At 40.3% G+C, this 22,704-nt stretch overlaps 1 protein-coding gene across 1 annotated transcript in view; it reads left to right on the plus strand.

The window, feature by feature from the left end:
• The window catches only part of LOC126762144 (zinc finger protein 865), a 124,084-nt gene extending 117,285 nt beyond the window's left edge, over positions 1-6,799 (plus strand). The window contains exon 3 of the mRNA XM_050478676.1: positions 1,617-6,799. Within this exon, the coding sequence (XP_050334633.1) occupies positions 1,787-4,198 (2,412 nt within the window). The 5' untranslated portion in view covers positions 1,617-1,786 and the 3' untranslated portion in view covers positions 4,199-6,799. The remainder of the gene's footprint in view (positions 1-1,616) is intronic.
• The last annotated feature ends 15,905 nt before the right edge of the window (positions 6,800-22,704 follow it).

The following is a 22,704-nucleotide window of genomic DNA, read 5'->3' on the forward strand; positions in this document are numbered from 1 at the left end:
GCAAGGTCCTTTCATCGTCCATATGTCCTTTCACCTTCGTGCGGCACGAGGCAGTCAAGCAATTGTTTACAGTAAGCAGACCTTTAGCCGCACACAAAGTTTACCCTTCAGCTGACATGAGGTGCTTGCCACACACAAATGAAAGCAATATGGGCGAGCGTGCAAAGAAAAATGGCAAGAAGTTGGCACAAGGACCAAAGGACTAGCAGGTTGCCGGCGCACCGTGTTGCAAGTGAGCGCACACACAGCTCCCTTGCCAGTATAAACAAGAGTAGTTGTCTGTATGCCAGTGTGTAACTGTGTGGCGAAGTCAATTGCGGGCGTTGTTGCCACAACTGCTATTTAGAGCAATATTTGGTGGCAAGTCGGGGGGCAGCGCGGCCTGTGCTGCACAAATATACACAATATCCATATATCACGAGGATAAGCGCAATGCAGCAAACGTCGTCATGGCCAACACAAATGCCAGCAACAATAACAACAGCAACTACTACACCTGTGCTTGCAACATCTTTCAACGTGCGAAATTGCTTGCGCACACGCCTCCTACTATACGAGGCCGGCTTGTTGCAAGACATGCAGCAGCAGCTAACTTACAGAGTGCCTCGTGCTTATACTTTTGTTGTTGTTGTTGTGGTTTTTTTTTTTTCAAACCAGCACTTCACCTTAAATTTCGAGCTCGTTGATTACTTCTGTCTAACCTGCTTCCCTATCGGCTGCTATCATCTCGGTAACAACAAGCGCCGATAAATTGTCGCATCATAGCCATCCTCAAGTCCACAAGTCCCCAAGTCCATTGATTTAGGCCCGAGCGTGCGTCAGTCGTGGTTTGGTTGCATGAGTTTGGCGTTGCGCCCAAGCTATTGTCACACGGCTGAGTGCCCAAAATCAACTCGGTTTGCCACCCCGTGTGGCAGCAATGGTCACAAGCGCGCTGCGCTGCACTGTGTGGACAGCACCTCAATGGGTTGTGGTTCCGGGTGTAAGTTGGCGGTGTTGTCGGTGTTGGCGCTGGTCAGGCAAGTGTAATAAATTTGCGCACCATAAAATCTTTGCGGAAAAATAAAGTATCCAGCCAGTCAGTTGAGGCAGGCAGCCCGGCGTCCAGGCAGCCATCCAATGGCTACTTTGCCGCCGTTGCAAGAGCGCGCGTGTGTCTGCTGTGTGCCGCCTTCTGTGGCAGCAATAGCAGTGGAGGAAAGTGATGGCAAGCAAAAAAGATTTTGTCGCCGCCGAGTCAACGCAGCGTAAACTGAAGCAAAAGTTAGTGATGTTCGCAGAGGATTTATGGTGCACACGCTGATTCGCTGGCTGGTGTAGATGACTGTGTGCGCTTGTCGGGTCAGTAGGGCCTTTTGGGGGCATGCCAACGTCAACGCGCAGCAAATTGCTTTGCAGAGTAGGAAAAAAACTGCGAAAAAAGGAAATTTCTGCTGACAGTAAACTTTATTATTTCGACTTGTTTTGATGCATCAATGATTTCTATTTGACTTTATGTGTCTTAGGTGGACCTAGTAATGCTAGGATGGACTTTAATATAACTTACTTTAAGCTTAACTAATTTTTTCACTTAACTGCAATTTACTGACATCGCATTTTCCTCTTATTCCTTACAGATCACGCCGCGTTTACAACAAATGCCACAAGCTTGCCGCAACAACAGAGTTGAGCACTAGCATAGACACTGCCCGTGCAGTGTAGACAACAAGGTTTACGTGCGAGACACAGTGCGCGCATTTTAATTAACATAAACCTGACATAAACACCCCGAAAACGCGGCGACCTGATGACTATGGCAGAAGGCACCGACCCCATGGGGCATCAGGCGGGCTCCCATCACAACCACCATCACACCCATCACAATCAACACAGCCACCAGCACCAGCACCAGCATCCGCATCATCAGCATCCGCACCAGCAGCAGCTGCATCAGCGCCAACCAACGTCACATCCTCATTACGCGCCTTATGCTGCCGCTGCCGCCGCCGCCGCCGCTGCGGCACATATGCAACAGTATCCGTTGCCGCAACATTTGCCATTGGCGCTTAGCTTGCAACAGCAGGCTGCTGCTGCGGCGGCGGCGGCCGCGGTGGCCGCTGAGCATGTGAACAACAATCAGCCTTTCGTGGCCAACAACAATGTGCCGTGGAAGCAGCGCAAGCGGAAACGCTTGTCGGCCGTGTTGGATAAATTGCATAATCACAACAATAACAATAATAATAACAACAACAGCAGTGGTGGTGGCAGCATGCATAATGATGGCGGCGGTGGCGGCAGCAATAACAATAACAACAACAATGTTGGTGAACACGGTAATCACAATCACAGTCATGCGGAGCCGATGGACGGCGATGAGGATGTCGAGAATGAGGCTAATTATAAGCACAACAACAATAACAGCGGCGGCAACAATAATGTGTGCGCGAAACGTCAAAACTGCGGCAACGATAGCGGGAAAGCGTTAACGCGTAACAAGCGCACCATCAGTGAAGTAAGCGGTGATGAGGCTGAGGCCGAGGCTGAGACGGAAGCCGATGTCGATGCGGTGTCTGAAGATTTATCTCTTGAAAATGATAGTCCACGCATCAGCATGAGCCCACTGCAGTTGGTCTCGACACATGATAGTCCATCCGGTGGTGGTGCGTCACAACATCCCGCTGTTGCCGCCGCTACAACGACACCCAGCGATAATCCGCTGCATGTCGACATCAAGACTGAGCACATGCATAATCCCTATGACCGTTACTTTCCCATACCGTCGCCGCTCTTTGGCTACTACTTACATACCAAGTATTTGAATGAAGTGTTTCGCCGTCGGCAGGATCTCTACACATCACCAATGCAGCATACACCTTCGTCGATCGCTTCATCGATTGCTGATGAGACCTCACCGACAAGCTTGCCAAATGCCGGCGCTCATCTCGACCATCCGCCTCCGCCATTTCCACCAACCTCCACAGCTACGGCACGTGTTGCAGTCGGCGGTCCGGGGCGTTCACCACCGCCCGCCGTCACCGTCGCACTACCCTCGCCACCACGTAGTGACTCGTCGCTCACTGCTGCCGCCACAGCCAATACACGTTGCAGCCCTTCGCCGGCTACGCAAGCCAACACTTCGGATCCGGCCATAATGCCGCCACCACAAGAGCGTCCATTGGATTTGTCTGTACGCAGCGGTGGCAATACGCCCACCTATGAGCTGATGGGTGGCAAAAAGTACAAATCGCCCTCACCTTTGCCGGCGACCACACTGATGTTGCCACCAGCGCAGCAACCCGTTTCGGCTACGGTCAGCGCCGCTTCGATGTCGCCAAGCCAAAGCACGTTGAAAACGAGCCCAGCCAATAGCAGCAACCACAGCGCCAATCATGCACCGTTAGCCAGTTCTCCAGCACCTGTTTCGCCGTACGCTGCCGCTGCTGCTGCTGCACATGCTGCTGCCGCCGCGGCCGCAGCTATGATCAAGCTCGAAATGCCAATGCATCCATTGCATCCGCACGCACCCACCACCACGGTGGGCGTGCCCGTGATCAAGGGTGACGTCGCATCGCCCACCACTAAGGAATCGGTCGCATGGCGTTACAATCTCGACGTCTCACCGGTGGTGGAGGAGATGCCACCCGGTTCGGATGTGGCTTACGTCTGTCCTGTTTGTGGGCAGATGTTCTCGCTGCACGATCGCCTAGCCAAACATATGGCGTCGCGCCACAAATCGCGTAATCCTGCCAATGATATCACCAAAGCCTACTCGTGCGAGGTGTGTGCGCGCTCCTTCGCACGCTCCGACATGCTGACACGCCACATGCGTCTACATACCGGTGTCAAACCGTACACATGCAAAGTGTGCGGTCAAGTCTTCTCACGTTCCGATCATCTGTCTACGCATCAGCGCACACACACCGGCGAGAAGCCGTACAAGTGTCCACAATGTCCGTATGCCGCGTGCCGTCGGGACATGATCACACGCCACATGCGTACACACACACGTTACGAGACACAACAGCGTGGCGGCGGTGGTGGCGCAGCTGGCGGTGGAGGTGAGCTGGGTGGACCCTCCAAGTCACCGCTGCCACTACTCGCCGACATGAAGATGAACTTACCAATGCTGTTGAAGAGCGAGGAGTTGGCGGGTAAATCACCCATGCATAGCGGTATCGGCGGTTCCATGCCGATCGTGGTGAAGACAGAGAGCGCTTAGTGGCGGCTGCGACGCGCATACAGAGGCTGCAAGACGTAGAAGCGGGCGTGTTGGCTCTCCCATGGAGGGCTGCTTCGAGGAGTCGGAACAGAAAGACACTTGTAGGAGACAACGGCAGACGTAAACGTAAGATATGAAATGACAAACTATATAGTTTAAGCGTAGAGAGTAGCTAAGTAGCGTGTACGTGAGAAGACGTAAACTAAAAAAAGATAAAATTTATATTTTATTTTTCGAAAATCTCTTTGTGAAGACTGAGACTAATTTAAGCATAACAAAATGAATTTAAAGAAAATTTTCATTTTTAAGTAAACATATTGAAATTGAATGCGAGAGTTGCTTCGTACAGGTGCTGGCCAACAAAATTTGGCGAGTTGCCTAACTTGAGTGTAAAAAGCTGATAACTGTGTGGTGAGCTTGTGATTGCTCTGGTGAATTCGGAAATTTGTGTAGAAAAGTTTGTACTATTGTCAGCATAATTGAGAGTTGTGCGAGCTTTTTGTAAAAGCTTTTTTAGTGAATGCGTTTTTAGTGAAAGCTCTTTAAGTGGAAGCTGTTTTAGTGAAAGCTTTTCTAGTGAGTGATTTTTTATTTAAAGTTTTTCTTAATGAAAGCTTTTCATTACAAATTAATTTAGTGAAAGCTTTTTAGTTAAAGTGTTTTAGTGAAAATTTCCTGCTCACCTTTACATTTTTTCACTTATTACTGTCACGAACTATTATGAAGTATATGAAGTAAAGCTTTGACACTTCATGTTTTCATTAAAAAAGATTTCGTAGCTTTCTTTTATCAAATATTTTCACTTTCGCTATTATTATAGCATGTAGTGGGTTTTCATGAGCTTTATTTCGATAAAAGTTATGAGCTTTCACTTTTCCTTTGTTGAAGATTTTGACTTGCACTATTATTATAGCGTCTATTGAACTTTCCTTCATTAAAGCTTTTGACTTATACTTTTTTTACGCCGTGTGCCGAGTTTCATGAGCTATTTTCAAAGACGCCTTCGAGCTTTCACCTTTTTCATAAAAATTCATTTGACTCGCATTTTTATTGTAACGTGTCTTGAGCTTTACTTCATAAAAGCATTTGACTTACAAAGCCGTGTGTGAAACTTTCGTGAGCTTTTTTCGATGAAACCTTCGAGCTTTTACATTTTTTCATAAAAAATTTTGACTTGTGCTATTATTATAGCGAGCTTTTTTGATAAAAGTTCTGATCTTTCACTGTTTTCTTAATTTCCATAACTCGCCCACGCATTTATCAGCAATTCGGCCTAAAATTTGATATTTTAATTCAACAAATGTAACAATTAAGACAAATGGTTGTGAACAGCAATTCAGCATTGTTAGATATTCTCTGAGCACAAGCAGTTTTATCGCTCTCCCTTTCTCTTTCACTCACTCTCCCTCTTTCATAAACACATTCATCGCAAAACAAACAAGCTAGACAATTAAGAGATTATTGACATAGTTACTGTTATAATTTTAAGTTAAATAATCAGTTAGTTTATAGTGAAAAGCGGATAATTGGATTTCATTAGTTTTATAATTTGATTTAACGAATTCGTAGTTTGTATGTGAGCAACAAGGCGATTGTGAAACCCACAAATTAATTTTAAGCATAATTTCATTTGAAAATTATTCCCAACTGCATTGTAGTAATTTATTCTAATTTTTTAAGCTGCTTACCTTTAAGTTACAAAATATATTTAATTATTATTTATTGCTAGTGTTAAATGAGTGTACATACACACGCACACACTCTCAGACAAATTTGTATTATTATAAAGCGAGATGGCAAATGAAGCGTCAAAAGACAAAGAAAGCGTTCTTCGAGCAACCGAGCAACTGCGTTTACGGCGGAAAATGGCTTACAACAAAAATTCCTAAATCTAATTTAATTAATTAATTTCTACACGATTTGCTTAATTTATTGCTAAAGTTAATTTAAAATCGAAAAAACTTGAATCGAAATTCATTTAATGAAATAAAAAAACGTTTTCTTTTGAATCATTACTATTTTATGTTGTTGTTGTTTTGATTTTTTGTTACACCAACCAAGTGTTGGCGGCCAGTGTTGTTAAGCGGCAAAAAGACACAAACACACACGCACCCAGTTCGAGTTCTACTACTACTTTTCATTGTTTATTCTTATAGAATTTCTTCTCTAATTTTTTTAAATAAAATATAAAATATTTAAGACTCTATTAAACACTATTATTATTTATTTCGTTGCACCAAAAATGTTTATTGTAATTTTAGTTATTTTTACTGTTTCTATTACTGGACTCACTCAAATGTTTTCTATCGTGTTTTCTATGAAATCTGTTAAAATGTTTTCCATGTATTGTGCTGTACTTTAGTCGAGTACAGTTAGGCGTTTTGTTTAAGTTTTTCCACACCATGCATTATTATATAAGTTGTAGCACATACATACACATATTTACATACTTAGTATATAACATTGCTTACCTACCTGTTAGTTTATGTTAATTTCATTGAATTAATTCTAGTTTGTTTAAGCTGTTATTTATTAAAATTGAATTTAAATTTTAGCCTTAAGTTTTGCTTTTAATAATTTATAATATTTGTATGACGTGAAATAAACTTGGTTATGATTATTTTGTAATATGCTTTTGTTTTTTAAATAAATAAAATGAGAAATCAACTTTTGCATTGAAGAAAAAACTGAAACCCACACATTGTTTTTATTTCAAATATTGTTTTATGCTTTGATAATTTTAAATTTTCTGTTTTCTTTAATTATCGGATACAAACTTAATTTTTTTAATTTTTGGTTTCAATGGCGTCAGTCAGTCAGTCACTGCTCTAATGATATTGGTTGGCTGAAAAGGGGACCGCATTTGGCCGCACTTAGGCCGTTATTAGCACCACTGTGCTTCCGAGTGGTAGCCAAATCAATCCACATCCAGAAACTCAGTGGATTTAAAAAAAAAAAAAAAAAACAGGAAAAAACGTTAACTTCGGCTGCGCCGAAGCTAAAATACCCTTCACAGACGCATTTCTTTTAGTAACTATGTGTTCAGTTTTTTATTGAAGCTATATGTTATAATGGTCTGATATCGGCAGTTCCGACAAATGAGCAGCTTCTTGAAGAGAAAATGACGTTTGCATAATTTCGTATATATACAGACAGACAGACGGACAGACAGACAGGCAGACGGACATGGCTAAATCGACTCAGCTCGACATACTGATCATTTATATATATACTTTATAGGGTCTCTGATCCTTCTTTCTGGGTGTTACAAACTTCGTGACAAACTTAATATAGCCTGTTCAGGGTATAAAAAAATTTTTCCCATGATGAGTGATTTGTAGAATTCTTCTTTGTTCGTCAAGAGAGAATTTTACTTTTCGATTGCCTAATCAGTCCGAAGGAGCATCTGTTGACAAGAGTTATTCTGCGATAGATTTCGATACTGACATTGTTGTTGGTGCTAATGCTGGTTCCAAGCTAGACGAAATTATCTACCACTACGAAGTTATGACTGTCAACAGTGACGTGGGAGCTAAGTCTCGAATGTGATGACTGTTTGGTTAATGATTGTACCTTTTCTATTTATAAGTGGTGTGTGTCGATACTCTTTTTTCACGGTTCTTTTCCAAGATTTCGCGTATGGTTAATATCTGTTTAGTTGTTGATTTTCCAAGCCTAAAGCCACACTGATAAGGTTCAATCACTTTGTTGACGGTTGGCTTTAATCTTTCATATCTCACTATGCACACGATCGCATATTAGAACCTAATATGCGATGTTGATCGCTGCCGCTTTGTTGTTGTTCAGAAGTGTAATTGTTTTCGAACTTCTTCAGGGTTATGCATGGTCGGGCAATGGATTGTCATCGATTGGGGAATCTAGTTCACCATCTCCTGATTTTATGCTTTTTCTGCCATTCAGCAGGCTGGAGAAGTGTTCCCTTTTATCTCTAGGGCTATTGCTTCAAAAAATCCTTGAAAGAGTTAAATGGTCAGGGACAACTTAGGAATATTAACCGGGTTACCTACTGAGCGTTTAGCTAGTAGATGGCAGGGGCAATCCAAATGCCTGACCTAGAAAGATGAGATTCCTTAACACAAAACATTTTTGGATTCTTACATTTTTCACTCCGTTATTTCAGAGCTGCGATACTCACTTTAAGTAGTGAGCCCAAAATAACTGCCCGTGTCTACTCTCCATTGTGGTTTTCTTCTATTGCCAATTGAACTCAATAATTTTAAAATATTAAGAAATATTTCGCTTTCAATGCCATTACGTTAGGATCAAAATGTTTCGACCTACGATGGTGCTCTATTAAAATATACGCTTTCACTTTTTCATTTAATCATTTCATGTAATAACTAGTTAACCCGTACGATATCAACGCGTTAAAGTTGAGAACCCCACCCTATTCCAATTATATGAGCTATTTAGAAGAACAAGGGGTAAAAATATTTCAACACAATCAGGAAGAAACTGATTGCCTTGGCTTTTCGAATTTTTATTATTTAAAAAGCTTCAAAGACAGCTTATAATGCTCCTTGTAACAATACAAAAATATATGTTGATGTTTTCAAATCCACGGAACTACTCTTTTTTATTCAACACTTACATATAAAGCATAGCCAGATTACTTCTTCATTTTATTATTGCTTCTGAAATATGATTAAGGCTAATTTTTAATTATACTTAGTCCTCATCATTTCATTATTTCTTTTTAATTCTTTTTTCTTTATTTTGTTTGCTTCATTCGCTAGAAAAAGTTGACGGAACGGTGTCGAAGTACTTGTATATGCTCGAATTGTGATTGATGTGGCGCTCAGGCCCGTTAACGAAAGGAATAAGAGTTACAGGCAGAACCACTGTGGTGTTAAACGGATTAAGTAGCGCGCAGTGTATAAGCGAAATGCACATACATATGTAGGTCGCAAGTTTGCATTCGTATGTAACGAGATTGGGAAGATTAAATCACTAGCACGCAGGATCGCTAACTGTGTAACAGTGTAGAAGCGGTGCTTCAGTCCTTTTTAGTTGTTGGTGTAAGGTCGTGGTGATATCCGTGTATGTTGTGATTGTAAATGGTGTTCCTAGGAGTGATGTGTAGTATTAAGGAGCGCCAGTTTTGTGAAGGGTTATGTTGTGTGACATAAGGACTGTCCCGTAAAAAATTGACCCTTTTATTCCTTAAGATTATGACGTAACTGTTTATGGCATTAGTCTCAATGGGGACTTGTTTTTTTCTCTATAATCTGACGATTAACGAAATGTATAACATTTGGTCTCAGCACTTCAAACTATTAAGATGTCTAGCAATGAAGAAAAAGTGCGCGAGTTGGTTTTGTCCACTTACCTGGAAAATCCAGAATTAAAATATTCAGTTATAGCTAAAAAAACTGGAGCATCGGAAAGTACTGTTAAAAGGGTTGTTTCGAATTACAAAAATGGTGTACCTACTATACGAAAAAAAGGTTCAGGTAGAAAAGCAGGTGCAGAAGGAAATTTTTCAAAAAGAGTGAAGGAAGTTTTTAAGCAGAATCCCAACACTTCAGTACGAGATGTTGCTGTTAAAGCAGGTACCTCTAAAAGTACTGTACAAAGGATAAAGAGTGATAGTAAGCTAAAGACATACAGAGTTCAAAGAGTGCCAGATCGTTCCGATGAAAAGCAATTGGTTGCTCAAAAACGAGCTCGAAATTTGTGTGAAGGATACCTAACAAAATTTGACTGTTGCGTGATGGACGGCGAAACCTACGTTAAGGCAGATTTCAAACAGTTACCGGGGCATGAATATTATACCTGTATGAAGAAGGGGCAAGTACAGAGAAAATTTAAGGAAAAAAAAATTACCAAATTTCTCAAGCAGTATATGGTTTGGCAAGCGATATGTCATTGCGGTTTGAGAAGCAGTTTTTTTGTAACACAGGGCACAATCAATTTAAAAATTTATATTAGCGAGTGCCTTCAAAAACGTATTTTGCCATTTATTCGCGAACATGAGGGTACTGTAATGTTCTGGCCTGATTTAGCAACCTCTCACTATTCTACAGCTACCATGGAGTGGTATGAAAGCAATAATGTCAATATTGTTCCAAGAAAAGCGAATCCACCTAATTGCCCAGAGCTTCGACCTATTGAGAGATATTGGGCTCTAATGAAATCGAATCTCCGGAAGAGTAAAGGTACTGCAAAAAATTTACAAGATTTTAGAAATAAGTGGCGAAGGTTGTACGGTACTATCAATGAAAACACTGTACAAAACATAATGAAGGGCCTTAAGAAAAAAGTAAGAAATTTTTACAGAAAATAAAAATTTGTTAAATGTTATTTATAATTTGTAATCTCTATAGTACTCATTAATAAGAAATAAAACAAGACTTTGAAAAAATACTTTGGTTTCTTGTTATTAATGAAAAATACCCCCTTACTACGGGGGTAGCCTTAACTCATTTCTACATTTTTTTAAGAAATTTTTTTGACACTCTTTCTGTTCTTATTTCTTTAACATAAACTGTAGTTCGAGATTATCTCGAGCAAGTCTTGATATTGATCTGATCGATATATCTATATACAATTTCTGAATTTCTAATCTCTGACTGACTTGATCTCTGCGAATGCAGTCGGGAGCTGTTTTTAAAGCTGAATTGGTTCCAACCATGCGAATAGGACCACTTCTCTCTCTGCCATCAAATGTTATCGTTTAGGAAAAGGATCAATAGTGGGCTAGTGAAATGGTATCGAAAAATTAAGTTTTTTGAGGAGCTCATAATTTCAAATTTGATTTGAATATGTTACGAAACATCTCCTCTTTTCTCTTCCCTCTTATCGCACATACATCATACGGATTCATATCGATATTAAAATTGCATATTAAAAGTGAATTGATCAATTAGTTAATTGCTCTATTATAAATAATTCTACTTAATTGTCCAATTAGGAATTTAATTGTTTAACAGACCTTGGGCTATTAAGTAGTTTTCAATTTGTTTACAACATACCTAAACGTACCTGAAAAATTTCTTCGTAGTTGTAAACATACTTGTATACTATACGAGTATGTATATGTTAAACTTGGTGAATACAATTTTGGAAGAAACAGCATCTAACACAAGGGATGCCGCGATTTGGCGCGTGGCGGTCATGTATGTTTATGGATATGGTCAAATTCTGTCAGTGTATTCAGCAGGGTTTGTCATTTTATCATGTCAAGTTTCACTTTGATACAACGATTGGAAATTTTTCAAGATCATTATACAAATGAACGTTCTCCCATGGCTATATGTCTAAATATGGACACATTGCGTGCAAAGTTGGGCGTTAATTTAAAGAAATGGCACAGCCAAATGGCCGCCAAGATCGTCCGATTTAAGGCATCTAGATAATGAAATGCTGCCTCGGGTCATCGAAATAATCAAAAATCGGCATAAACGGGTGAAGATATGCAAACGGAGCCGTGGTTGCCATTTGGCTGACATTTATTCTAATGATAAATGGCATAAAAACACTGAACCCATTTAGACCAAATTTGAGTGTTTTATTTCATTTTAACATCACGTCGTCCATGTTGGTAGACCCTGTAATATCTAAAATTGTCAAAGAAGCATTTGTTTGAATTCCGTTCAACATCCGGGGTTACATACATACATACATATAGGCAATATGAAAAAGTTCTTCAAGCAAGAAAATATTTAAATATTTAACTGAAGTGAAAAAATGTTTCGTAGAGGTCCATCAGTTGGTGAACCAGACCTTGTTCAATCACGCCTTCGACCGAGCCCAATTTCGGCAAAAAACCTCAGCACAAGAAAAAAGCAAAACACTCTATGCAGAGAACGCGAAAAGCGATAAGGTACACTAGTGTGACGAACGCAGCACGCGTTCAGATTTATGTCAAATTGTCCGCGCTGCAACAATAAAGCTTGCAACAGCCGTGAGTCGTGAGTCGATGGCGGCCGAGCCAACTATTCGCCATGATACCGGTACTTTATGTTTTCATGTCGCTAGGGAGTCGCATAACGCATGTTGTTGTTGTTGTTGTTGCAACTGGTGTTGATGTGGCATTCAGAATGATGCATGTGTTGCTGCGGCGCGTCATTGTGCAGCACTTGCAACAAATGATAGATATGAGTGTGGACACACAAGAGTTATGCTACTGTGGCTCTTGCAACAACATATTAGTCGTAATAGACACTAGCCAACACGCGACAATGTGCAACTGCATTTGCCAAAAACAACAACACATCTATCGTTTTAGTTACAGACACAATAGACGGTGGATCCCAAGTGTAGCGCTGCGAACGGGGTTTTACGTACGGATATGTTGCAAGTGTAGCCCACTACATTGTTTTGATTTCATGTGGCAGCTACCGTATGTATATGTTTGTGCATGTGTGCTAACGGCATTCAATCATTGCACCACACAATTGACTAATTTCGCGCTTAAGCGACCGAAAGCCCTGTTCCCAAATGCCCCGAACAAGTGATGCGGCAGTTCGTATGGTCACTCGGTTAGGCGGCTAAATGTTCGTTAGGTTGGGAAACATTAATTACCTCGTAGTGGTGGGAAGAGTACTAAATTGGCTGGCAAAAGGTATGTACCTAAGCGTATGATGGCAGATACATATATCTTGATTGAGGCACTTTTAACTGAGTAGTCTCGCTTGAAGTGAATAATAGGTGCTCTTTCATTGCTCAGCCTTGAAATGTGAAATAAGATCTAAAAGTTATGATTTTAAGGTTTGGTTTCATCTATTTTTTACCAAAGTCTAGTCTCTGAAAATGTCGTAGTTAAACATATTTCTTCAAAATGTTTCTATATTTCTTCCGTTCTTTTTCGTACAAATTTACAGTTATTCAAACCCAAGACAAACGAATTCTTCCATCATGTTTTAAGAGATCCACTTTATTAGCAAATAAAGTTAACACTTTGTTATGTCATGTTCCAAAGTTTATAAAATATCTCGTTCCACCATTAAAACACTCAGTGGTCTTGGACAAATCCGTAGTTTATAAACAGTTCTCACTTCTTTTCCAACAACATTTCTCTCTTTGGTTTTTAGTGATGATTTAGGACGCGAATCTTAAAGAAGGAGCGCCTTTAACTCTTCTAATGAGCGTTGGGTGACTGTATACAAATTTTGGTCACACTTTGTTCTCACTATTGATATCAATCGTTGGAGTCTCAGTATACAAACACCTTGCATCTATAAACTTGACAAAGCTGCAATTCCACATGTTTCCAAAAAATTAACCTAATTTTGGAAAGAAAATGAAGAAAGAAGTATAAAGGAAATTTCTAACCTTAAAGAGACATGTCTCACCTAAACTCTTTAACATTTCGACATAGGTTGTCTATACTGGCTGGCTGTCACGCATGCATAGACCTACAGGACCTTTGTTATGCCAGATGGAATTTTAGTTTCACACAAGCTAATGTTTACGTCATTTAAGGGGGATTTTTGTGAAGTTTAGTAGAGACTTGATAACTAATTTTGATGCTTCACCCAGTCCCTCGAAATGTGAAGTTCGTAAATATTTAAGCCGAGTTCCCGATATGGTTGGATAGAAGCAGATGAGTTGTTCCAGCATCGCCCTTATATTAAGTTCCCTACACTTTCTGCATGAGTCATCCTTAATAATTGCCATACGGCTAGCATGTAATGCCAGTATGTTGTGACTTGTCAATTGGCCGAAAACCTTCCTGCCGTTTTAGCGATACCGAAAGTTGAAAGCTTCCGTGTTTCCCGACTTTCGTATTTCCTGTACGGATTCGGGAGTCAAGCAGATGACACTTTTGGTAATCTTATCAATTATTTCGTTTCTCGAACCGCCCTAGTGGCCTGGAATCCAATATACATGCAGTCGCTTGCTGGCAACCCCATATCTACTACCTCCGTGGTTTTAAGAACATTCTCTAATGTTCCTTAGGCCGTTTTCTGTGGTTTTAGCTAACTCAACTGTTTTCCGTCAGCTTAAAGGGTCCCCTGAGCTGTAGCTCAGCGCAAAAGACCCTGGTGCCCACTATGGCGAGACATTTTTGATTCGTCAGTGTAGATGTTGACAATTCCTCTGGTGGGTAGCACTCCCCTGCATCTTCCATCCTCTTTTAGTATTACTTGAAACCGTTTCTCTCAGATAAAGAGTGAGAGTATGAGGTGTATTTTGTCCACCGTCCACCTGCTTATCGAACAATGCCTGGAAGGTTCTAGTGGAAAATCCATTTAATGCCACCACACTTGCAGCTGATTTTCAAAATCAAGCCTTGACTGAGCATTGTCTGCCTTTAAGCGTACTAGCGGAGCCTTAAAGCTGTTTGCCTAAGCTAAAGACTTCTCTACCTTCTAAAAATCACTTCCGTACTTCGTTCTTTGTATTCCTAAACTTCGAAAACATTAATTTGCATTATGCCAGTCTCTCGCACACACACACATACACATGCATACTAATTTAGTGCATCAAGTTCGTGAACAGGGTCAAAAATGTGCCGCAAATCTCTGCATTGCAGCTTTTACGCCGCCAACCCGCTCCCACCCCCAACGCGACCATCAAGTAATTATAAACACAAACAGAGTCAGTCGTCACCGCCATCAACTAAGTAGGCGACCGCAATCGCGCATGCCGTGTCACAGCGTAATTAAGGATTCACCCTCAACTTTGCCTCGCATATGCGCCAATGCCGCTCCCATCGAGAACGCCGCGCCAACTAACCCGCCAACCACCCACCTAACCAAGCCAAAAGCCACACAGTGGCGCATTGTTGCCGCCACATTCCACAGCACAGCATTGCGTTCGTATGCTTGTGGCGCCCTTTGGCTCAGGCGTGGGAATTTACTTTCGCTTTTCGCCTTTTGCCGCAGTCACTTGTCGTTGCTTAACGATTTCCTGCCTCAATGCATCGCTTACTCTGCTACATTACACTTGCTGTACTCATACTCATTCGTTGAGTAACTTTCTTCAAGCCTTTCGGGCCGCCTGCTTGCGTCACGGTTGCAAGTCTCGAAGGCAGTTAGTTGTAAGCATTATTAGTTCGCTGTAATTGTTCGTGTTTGTTGCTCGACTTTGGATTATTTCAAAGTTGGCATAAATCTGTTTGTTCCTGTGTTTCATTCGTTTTCTTGCGGAATGACATGCAATGTTGGTGCCAAAACTTGCTTGAATGGGTGAGTTGGGTTATGCACCTGCTCTGTGCTTGTTTTTATACTCTCGCAACAATGTTGCTAAGGAGAGTATTATAGTTTTGTTCACATAACGGTTGTTTGTAAGTCCTAAAACTAAAAGAGTCAGATATATGGTTATATATACCAAAATGATCAGGGTGACGAGTAGAGTTGAAATCCGGATGTCTGTCTGTCCGTCCGTCCGTGTGTCCGTCCGTCTGTCCGTCCGTCTGTCCATCCGTCCGTCCGTGCAAGCTGTAACTTAAGCAAAAATTGAGATATCATGATGAAACTTGGTACACCTATTCCTTGGCTCCATAAGAAGGTCAAGTTCGAAGATGGGCAAAATCGGCCCACTGCCACGCCCACAAAATGGCGGAAACCAAAAACCTATAAAGTGTCATAACTAAGCCATAAATAAAGATATTAAAGTGAAATTTAGCACAAAGGATCGCATTAGGGAGGGGCATATTTGGACGTAATGTTTTTGGAAAAGTGGGCGTGGCCCCGCCCCCTACTAAGTTTTTTGTACATATCTCGGAAACTACTATAGCTATGTCAACCAAACTCTACACAGTCGTTTTCTTCAGGCATTTCCATATACAGTTCAAAAATGGAAGAAATCGGATATTAACCACGCCCACCTCCCATACAAAGGTTATGTTGAAAATCACTAAAAGTGCGTTAACTGACTAACAAAAAACATCAGAAACACTAAATTTTACGGAAGAAATTGCAGAAGGAAGCTGCACCCAGGCTTTTTTTAAAAATTGAAAATGGGCGTGGCCTTGCCCACTTATGGACCAAAAACCATATCTCAGGAACTACTAGACCGATTTCAATGAAATTCGGTATATAATATTTCCTTAACACCCTGATGACATGTACGAAATATGGGTGAAATCGGTTCACAACCACGCCTTCTTCCAATATAAAGGTATTTTGAATTCCATCTGATGCCTTTTCTGTATAATACGAGAATATACATTAGGAACCAATGATGATGGCGGAATAAAACTTTATAAAAATACGGTATTTGAAAAATATGTAAATGATGGATAATGAAATCTCGATTATCACTTTATCATGCGAGAGTATAAAATGTTCGGTGACACCCGAACTTAGCTCTTCCTTACTTGTTAAAGTATTAAATTTGGAAGCATATGACTCTTATCGGATAAATCTAGAAAATTTGTAAATTCTATAGTAATATCAGATTTTATTTGGTGTTCTAAGTGTGGATCGTGGAACTTGGGTATGTAGAAAAACCCTTCTTCAATCAATGTAACTGTTCTGAAAATTGAAATTCGGTTACGTCTCAGATGGTCCACCCGTTGATCCCAATTTTTGGTGATTCATTTGAGCATTTCGATTGGTAACTGGCGAATGACACGAAGCGGAATTGTCCGCATAGACTTTAGACTTCACATATCCCCACAGGAAAAAAGCCTGTGATACCACAAGAACTTGTTGGCCCACCGACTGGGCTAAGACGTGAAATTATTTGCTCACCGAAATGTTCTCTCAAAAGATCCATCGATTGATGCGATGTGTGAAAAGTGGTGCCGTCTTGTTGAAACCAAATGTCGCCGATGTCACAAGCTTCAATTTCACGCATCATTTGTGAAGAAATATGGACAGATGATTTCACTGGCCCACAAACCACACCAAACCGTGTTTTTCTGGATGAAATGGCAGCTCTTAAATCTCTTCAGGTTGCTCTTCGTCCCAAATGCGGCTATTTTGCTTGCTTACATGAAATGTCTGAATTCCTATATAAAAAACTCTTTTGCGGACGGTTGGTGAATATATTCTAAGATATCGGAAATATTATTTATTAGTTTGAAATAAAATTCGTGAATTGGCTATAAAAATAGATTAAGAACTGAGACATTTATGTGGTATGTATCTATGGTGAGATCCGTATTCACTGGGCTTCAGGTGTCCTGGTGTTTCGAACTTCAGTCCTAAAAGGCGCCAGCAACCATATGCCACGTGCACGTATTATATATGTTATGTATATATAGTTTAATTTGCCTCAGAGTAGTAGCTTACACTAAGTGCCTTGGCTCCGCTGTAGACTGTTAGCTCGAATTCTTCTTATAGAGATAGCGAAGTCCTGCTACAATTAGGGTTGGAATACAAAGCCTTATTTGGTTTTTTTATACTCTCGCAACAATGTTGCTAAGGAGAGTATTATAGTTTTGTTCACATAACGGTTGTTTGTAAGTCCTAAAACTAAAAGAGTCAGATATAGGATTATATATACCAAAGTGATCAGGGTGACGAGTAGAGTCCAAATCCGGATGTCTGTCTGTCCGTCCGTCCGTCTGTCCGTCCGTCTGTCCGTCCGTGCAAGCTGTAACTTGAGTAAAAATTGAGATATCATGATGAAACTTGGTACACGTATTCCTTGGCTCCATAAGAAGGTTAAGTTCGAAGATGGGCAAAATCGACCCACTGCCACGCCCACAAAATGGCGGAAACCGAAAAGCTATAAAGTTTCATAACTAAGCCATAAATAAAGATATTAATGCGAAATTTGGCACAAAGGATCGCATTAGGGAGGGGCATATTTGGACGATTTTTTTTTGGAAAAGTGGGCGTGGCCCTGCCCCCTATAAGTTTTTTGTACGTATCTCGGAAACTGCTACAGCTATGTCAAGCAAACTCTACAGAGTCGTTTTCTTCATGCGTTTCCATATTCAGTTTAAAAAATGGAAGAAATCGGATAATAACCACGCCCACCTCCCATACAAAGGTTATGTTCAAAATCACTAAAAGTGCGTTAACCGACTAACAAAAAACGTCAGAAACACTAAATTTTATAGAAGAAATTCCAGAAGGAAGCTGCAATATTTTTTTTTTGAAATTGAAAATGGGCGTGGCCTCGCCCACTTATGGACCAAAAACCATATCTCAGGAACTACTAGACCGATTTCAATGAAATTCGGTATATAATATTTTCTTAACACCCTGATGACATGTACGAAATATAGGTGAAATCGGTTCACAACCACGCCTTCCTCCAATATAACGCTATTTTGAATTCCATCTGATGCCTTTTCTATATAATACGAGTACTATATGCATTAGGGAACCAATGATTATAGCGGAATAAAACTTTACACAAATACGGTATTTGAAAAATATGTAAATGACGTATAATGAAATCTCGATTATCACTTTATCATGCGAGAGTATAAAATGTTCGGTGACATTCGAACTTAGCCTTTTTTTGTTGTTTTTGTAGGGGTAAGCTTTAAAACCGGAAGTGCGGAACTTTAATCCGCTAAACCTAACTTACTCCCATCTTATGTCTCTCCCACGAAACCGTATTAGGTTTCGATTAAGGATTACTTCATGGGAGAGAAAAATACATTTAGTTTTGTCATAATTAAAGTAAGTTTCTTAGTTTTGTCATAATTAGAGCTGACGCTTCGCTGACAGCTTTCCATTTATCAGAGGACTAACGCATATGTGTTGTTAAATTTTTTTAACTTTTCCATTATGAACGGGGCACTGAAAAAATACGTGTTCAGAGTCTTCTATGCATTCTGTATACGTCGGACAATACGGAATAACATCATGATCCATTTGGAGCAGGTACTTTTTAAAGAACTCATGGCCACTTGGTATTTACGTTAGGTGGAAATTCAGGTCCACATGTCGTCTGTCTGTCTACGAATGGATGTGGGTTCATCGTCTTTTGGAGGAGGTCTGTCACCGCTGCTACCACATTGTAAGGCTTTTGGTCCTCTCTGCTTTTTCCCCTTGTAGACGGTTTAGATCGCTGGTATAGTCAAGTGAATTCGTCTCCCTGAATGTCATTAGCTTGATGTCGTTCGGAAAACATTTATTACTCGAATTGCAGAAAACTTGTGCACTGCTTTTATTGGTCTTACATATGATTTTATGTATTCATATTGATATTCAAGGCCTATTAATGCGGATGATCCACCTTCCTTTCTTTAACGGACCGATTTTCGTATATTAAGCACTGACATTTAGGCATTCAACTAGAATTAGTCGAAGATTACTGAGATTTAAGAACTGTCTTACTTCAGGTTAAAATGCTAAAATGGTTTCAACAATAACTTTTTATCATTCAAAAACCAGTACTATTGGACAGTGTGGATGAGCCTATGACTCATTAATCTCATATGTTATTCAGAAACAGAAATCTCGCGAGTAACTTGTGGGTGTACCATCTTCTATCCTAACTTTCATGCAGACATTAATGGTTTACACATTCCAGAGTGCCGTTTATAAAAAAAAAATATTTAAAATTTTAAGACGCCTAATGCTTAAGAGTTGTAAACGAAGAAGCAATGCCTTGCTTATTATTTCCGCTCTGCTTCCTGTTTACAACCTCGTTAAACAAATTAGTCATACGGTCAAAATGAAGACACTTATGTTGACGGTAAAAATTATTTGGTGTTAAAATGAAACGGGAAATTCAGCAAATTTATCACATCCACTTTATTAGAGACAATTTCTGAGGAATTTTCTTCAAATAAAACTGTCAGGCTTGCCATGCAAACCCAAACACTAAACCGGCCAACCAAACTCTGAATGCTTTACGAAGCAAGAGGCAAGGAAAAGGAAGAAAAAGAACGCATTCAGCGAAGTGGGAAACTCCACAGCTTCCAGGTTAAGCTAAACACGGATGTGCGCTCGATAGAACTGGTGTGAATTTTTAAGTGTGGTGCTGGGTTGGTAGAGAGAAGAGAAATGCGGTTCGGGCAGCTGAGAGGTGTGGCAGCAAACGCAATTTGTACGCGGCGTGTCATCGTCGTGTCGTCGTAAAACTCTACAGCACTTTTTTGGCAATAGAAATCTTACGCGCATGTGTGTGTGTGACTGCTTGAGTGTGTGTGTGAGTGTTTGGGAGTGTGTGAGCTGTGTGTTTATGTCTCCGAATCCACTCAAGTTGGCAATTTCAATGGACAGCAAATTGGACAAGGCATAAAACTTCCACTGTTTGTCTGCGGAAGTCAAGGACCACCACTTGTTGTTATTGCTGTCTGTGTAAGGACCAAACGTCGAAAGCTCAACAACAAAAACCAAAAAAAAACAGATTGCAATAGTGTGAGTGTCATGAAATGCATGTGGCAAAGTGGTTATTGTAACACCGTGTGGCACGTCGTCGCAATCATGATCTTCCTTCATTGCAGACAGGTGCATGGACCGAGCGCCCGACTTGAGTATGACTATGTGTGTGTGCGTGTGGCCATAAATCGCTTGCTGCTTTAAGACACTACGTGCAACACGCCATATAACAGCATGTTTAGTTAACGGAATGTGCAGTTCATTGTTCTTGGTCATTCGGGGCGTATGGGTGCTGTAGATTTTTATCACCCGACGTTCAGTGTCATTCGGTCGGATTGTTGGCGCTGATGAAGTTTGGCTTTTATAGTGTTGTTGTTGACGGTTATTATTATTTTCATTCTCAGTTTTCGGCGGCAAGGAATTGGCCGCTTTATTGGATTTTTATGCTTTCAGTTTCTATTGCGAGGCGAGTGAGTGACCGTTAGTTAGCATATACGCTTACCGTTAAATTTAGATTGAAATCCTGCTGAGTTGCTGACAGGAGTGCGGAGTTGATTTGCTTGTCGGTGATAAGAACTTTTAAATTAAATGTTTGAATAAGTACAGAAAATTAAATGAGATCATAAAGGGTGTCTTTTATGAGGTTAAGCCAAGATATAGTTTGATAAAGTTTTATTTTTTCCAAAATTGTAAAGCATTTGAAGTTTGAACGAAATTTCCGGCATTTGTCCACTGTAATTGAACCTTATGAAGACTATCTTGTTGGTCTAATTTAAATAACTTCACTCATTCTAACATAGCCGGCCGAAATTCGATAGTAAAATGTTGGATCTGGAGCTATAAGAGACGGCGTAACTTGATTATTATTCCAAATTTCGTGCCTGGAAAATTATTGCCCTTTAATATGAAAAAAACCTTAGCTGAAAATCATCTTTGGGGGAAATTTAACATACTGATTATCATACTGCAGATGAACCAGCTGAGCGAACGTGCCTTAATTGCAAAAAATTATATAAGAAACCTGCCGAACTAGTCAAATAAACGGCAAGGACATGACGTCAAGGTAAAGTTTTGTACTTGGTGGGATCAGAAAGGCGTGTTGAATTATGAGCTTCGAAAACTGGATGAAACCATTAATGGGGAACACTACTAACAACAATTCCTCAAGTCCAAGCGAGCGGTTTGAAGATCGTTTAAAATCTTAAAAAAAAAATAGTGGCGGGAAAGATCTGCCTCACCCACCTTATAATAATGAATACCCTTTATTCTGGACGTTGCAAAATACTTCCACTCGAATACGGTTCGCATCAGAACAAGCTGAAAAACTGGCTTGATTTATTCTAGGCCACCAAGTCGGCGCACTACTTTTGTAAAGAAATTCAAAATCCTACACGGCAACTTAATTTGTTCCTTGGGAGAAAAATTAGTTGCTTGAATCTTCTGGTATTGAACTTTTAGAACTGTTGAAATAGCTTCTCCCGACGAAGTTGCGAAATTCTATTATACAATACAAGCCCTTTCCTTCTTTATATTTCCTCTCGTAATGTGTGTGTTGCCGCAGTTACTTCGCCAGAAGATCGGCAAGCATATCACTTTAGACCCAGATCTGGAATAGCGCTTTCGAAAAAATTCAGAGAGTTGTCCTCATCTTCGTATGCATCGCAGAGACAATGGCGAATCTTAGTTGAATAATATACTGCTTCTGAAACCTCCCCTTACCTTTCATCAAAAACAATGAGTTTGTTGGCGGGATCAGCGTTTTTAGAATAAATATGATTGAAAATCAAATTGTCGATAATCTTTATACGAGTAGACCAGGGTAGATCATTTTTGAAAACAGAAAAAGAATCACAGAAGGGTGAAACCTTAGGAAATGAAAGATAAATTAACAAAAATGAAAGAGAAAATATTTTATGGGAGATCTAAAATCGGGAAAAGAAAGGGGAGAGGCGAGGTTGAATTTTTAAGGGTTAACAACAGTTTATCTTGATTGTTCTTGATTGATTGTTTATTATTTAATGCAATATGAATTTATATTTTTTTATCATTTTCAAAGGCATTTGCACTCGCTTAGAAGTGTTCAAATCTTCAAAAGCTTATTTAATCAATGACAGATTTAGTAACCTGCATTTATCATTGCGTTCTGGAAGGCGCTCTAAAAGAAAGTTAATCTTTCACCGGCACCCAGATTGATTGGAATGCCTTATCATTGTTGCCTTGTTTGTCTACAGACAAATATATTGACAAACTAGTAGGTTTACAAGCCTATCACTTAAAAAGTTTCGAAATAATTTATTTTTA

Source organism: Bactrocera neohumeralis, chromosome 6 (genome assembly GCF_024586455.1).
Source record: "Bactrocera neohumeralis isolate Rockhampton chromosome 6, APGP_CSIRO_Bneo_wtdbg2-racon-allhic-juicebox.fasta_v2, whole genome shotgun sequence".
NCBI lineage: Eukaryota > Metazoa > Arthropoda > Insecta > Diptera > Tephritidae > Bactrocera > Bactrocera neohumeralis.